At 38.5% G+C, this 2,998-nt stretch overlaps 1 protein-coding gene across 1 annotated transcript in view; it reads left to right on the top strand.

The window, feature by feature from the left end:
- The window catches only part of NDNF (neuron derived neurotrophic factor), a 58,165-nt gene that overhangs the window by 38,785 nt on the left and 16,382 nt on the right, over positions 1-2,998 (top strand). Inside the window, exon 2 of the mRNA XM_004716484.2 lies at positions 834-1,022. Coding sequence (XP_004716541.1) covers positions 835-1,022 — 188 coding nt within the window. The 5' untranslated portion in view covers position 834. The remainder of the gene's footprint in view (positions 1-833; positions 1,023-2,998) is intronic.

Here is a 2,998-nt window from a genome sequence, read left to right as displayed (position 1 = left end):
CTCCTTCTCCTTCTCCTTCTCCTCCTCCTTCTCCTTCTCCTTCTTCTCCTCCTTCTCCTTCTCCTTCTCCTTCTCCTTCTCCTTCTCCTTCTTCTTCTTCGATTATGTTGAGGCAATCCAGACTGATGCATATATTCTTTTAGACATCAACATATAACTTATCTTGTGATTTTGGACAAACTGATATGAAGGTGTTGAAAATTTTAATGTATAGAAATCTCTTTTTTCATGACTATTGGATTTGCAAGTTTGTATAATACAGAATAGATAGCATAATCCCTACTCACATTTTAAGGAAAAGTAAGGATGCTTTCCCAGTGGTAGTTTTACGGTTCTCAGTGGTCTTTATCGCTTACAGTAAATGTAATAATCATTTCGGATGTCAAAAATTACTGACCTGACTATTGAGCAGTGGTTCCAATGAACTATGGGCATAGCTTTCATAACTATTGGGAGAACAAACTCAATACTCATTTTAGTTCAATCTCAGAGACACTGGTGTAAAGCTGTCTGCGATGACCGTATAGGCTTCTTCTATAACAAAGTGGGACCTTTCTCTGTAATACCCACAGGCGTCAATTCACCAAGATTCCTTCAGCTCAAAATCTTTCTAGCATCTTAAATTCTTGTGAATTCATTTCAACTTCATAAAATAGTCTGAAGAAAATAAAATCAGAAAAGATGCTTCAAGTTCATGTGCATGTATCCAAAACATGTGATCCATCTAGAAATTCCAGTCAAAGCTAAGCTAGCACTAGCCCTTTAGGAAGTTTGCAGCTTGCTTCAGTGTCTACCCGCAGAACTAATGTAAGCAATCATTTCTGTTGTCCTAGGATGGTGCTGCTTCACTGGTGTCTGCTGTGGCTGCTGGTACCACTCAGCTCAAGGACCCAGAAGTTACCTACTCGGGATGAGGAACTGTTTCAAATGCAGATCCGGGACAAAGCATTTTTTCATGATTCTTCAGTCATTCCAGACGGAGCTGAAATTAGCAGTTACCTCTTTAGAGACACACCTAGAAGGTATGCCCCCTGCAGAAGTGTTGTGTTAATATGCTCATAAACAACAGCTCCCCGCCAAAGGGGGAGTAAACCTTTTAGACTTAGTTTAGAACATTTGAAATCCAGTCTAGGAATAATATTTACAGTTTTCTTTTAGTACGAGAAAAATGACAGGGCAATTACCGATTATTAAGGAGAGGCTGCTGGAGCCTGTCTGATCATGATTTCTTTTGGGGTAGAAAGACAATCCTTGCCATTCCTTATCTTTTAGAAGGCTTGTTCTCACATTTTCAGGGCAGAAGGAAATAGCTGAAAAGAACTATGTGGGTTCAAGATGAAATTAATTGAATACATATGACTCTGTAAGGCTTTACGTTAAGTTTTGTAAGGATAATGTTTCTTAAACCAATATTATCAGATTCTGAGAGAATCAAACCAAACTGTGATTAAAAAACTGGTTATTAAGATCAACAAACAGGAGAAAGACAAGGCTATCTACTCCTGTAGAGTTACAATCTTGGGAAAACACATGTACACTGCTACCCTGCCCTATGGGTTGCTATGAGTTAGAATAGACTTACTGGCTGTGAGTGAGTGAGATTAAGACCAACAATAATAATGGAATTTAACGCTCTAAACCCTCCTACCGAGTGGCCCAGTCACATCACCATCTGGCCAATCTGTAGGTAATCTGTTTTCCTATTTTGACTGAAGTGACTTATTGCTGGAGTATCACTTCAGTGCAGCCAGATGAAATTGTCTGCTTTTATTTGAACAAATACAATAGATTTGGAACTGATATGTCAACAACCAATCATTATAAATCTTTAAATATAAGGGTGATTACATTGAAAGAACTTAATACCCTGCTCCTTACTGAGGCTGCAGCTCTGAAATTAAGAAAAGATAAATGAGGCAGACCTAATATTTCATATGAATCTGAACTATCAACTGAATTCTCACTACACACATCTTCCTTTTTGTATAATTTTGTCTCTAGAAAATATCAAATAAATCAGAGCCAATTAAATTTTGTATTCGGTACCAGGTGGGGTATGATAAAGTGCAATGTAGCCCAGAGGAAATACTGAAAGCCGAATGAAGGCTGAGCATGCTAGTGGGACAAGAGGAAAGTACAAAGAAATAGAGGAAAGAACTAGGAGGCAAAGGACATTTATAGAGCTATAAATACAAGCACATACTTATGTAAATATATTTACCTAAAATGATGGGGACATAGATCTATGTATATATATTTGAGTTTTGAAATTTAGCCTTTTCTTTTTAGTCATAGACAAGCATGTAAACTGATAGTACATATTTTTCATTTGCTTGAAACTTACTTTTTTTTAAATAATTTTATTGGGGGCTCTTACAACTCCTATCATAATCCATACATACATACATTGTGCCAAGCACAATTTTACATTTGTCATCATCATTTTCAAAACATTTTCTTTCTATTTGAGCCCTTGGTATTAGCTTCTCTTTTTTACCCCCTCCCAACACCCACCCTCCCTCCCTCATGAACCCTTGATAATTTATAAATTGTTATTTTTCATGTATTACACTGACCAATGTCTCCCTTCACCTACTTTTCTGTTGTCCGTCCCCCTGGGAGGGGGTTATACATAGATCATTATGATCAGTTCTCCCTTTCTCCCTCCACCTTCCCCTTCCCCTTCTGGTATGGCTACTCTCAATATTGGTCGTGAGGGGTTATCTGTCCTTGATTCCCTGTGTTTCCAGCTCTTATCTGTACCCATGTACATGCTCTGGTGTAGCTGTAGTTGTAAGGTAGAATTAGGATCATGATAGTGGGGAGGGGAGCATTAAAGAACTAGAGGAAAGTTGTATGTTTCATCGATGCTACACTGCACCCTGACTGGCTGGTTATCTCCCCGTGACCCTTCTGTCAGGGGATGTCCAGATGCCTACAGATGGGCTTTGGGTCTCCACTCTGCACTCCCCCTCATTCACAATGATATGATTTTTTT

This window comes from Echinops telfairi, unplaced genomic scaffold (assembly GCF_000313985.2).
Source record: "Echinops telfairi isolate 266 unplaced genomic scaffold, ASM31398v2 ScPeMD7_33;HRSCAF=127, whole genome shotgun sequence".
Classification (NCBI taxonomy): domain Eukaryota; kingdom Metazoa; phylum Chordata; class Mammalia; order Afrosoricida; family Tenrecidae; genus Echinops; species Echinops telfairi.
Note: the sequence above shows the minus strand (reverse complement) of the source record. Positions and strands in the feature narration are given on the sequence as shown.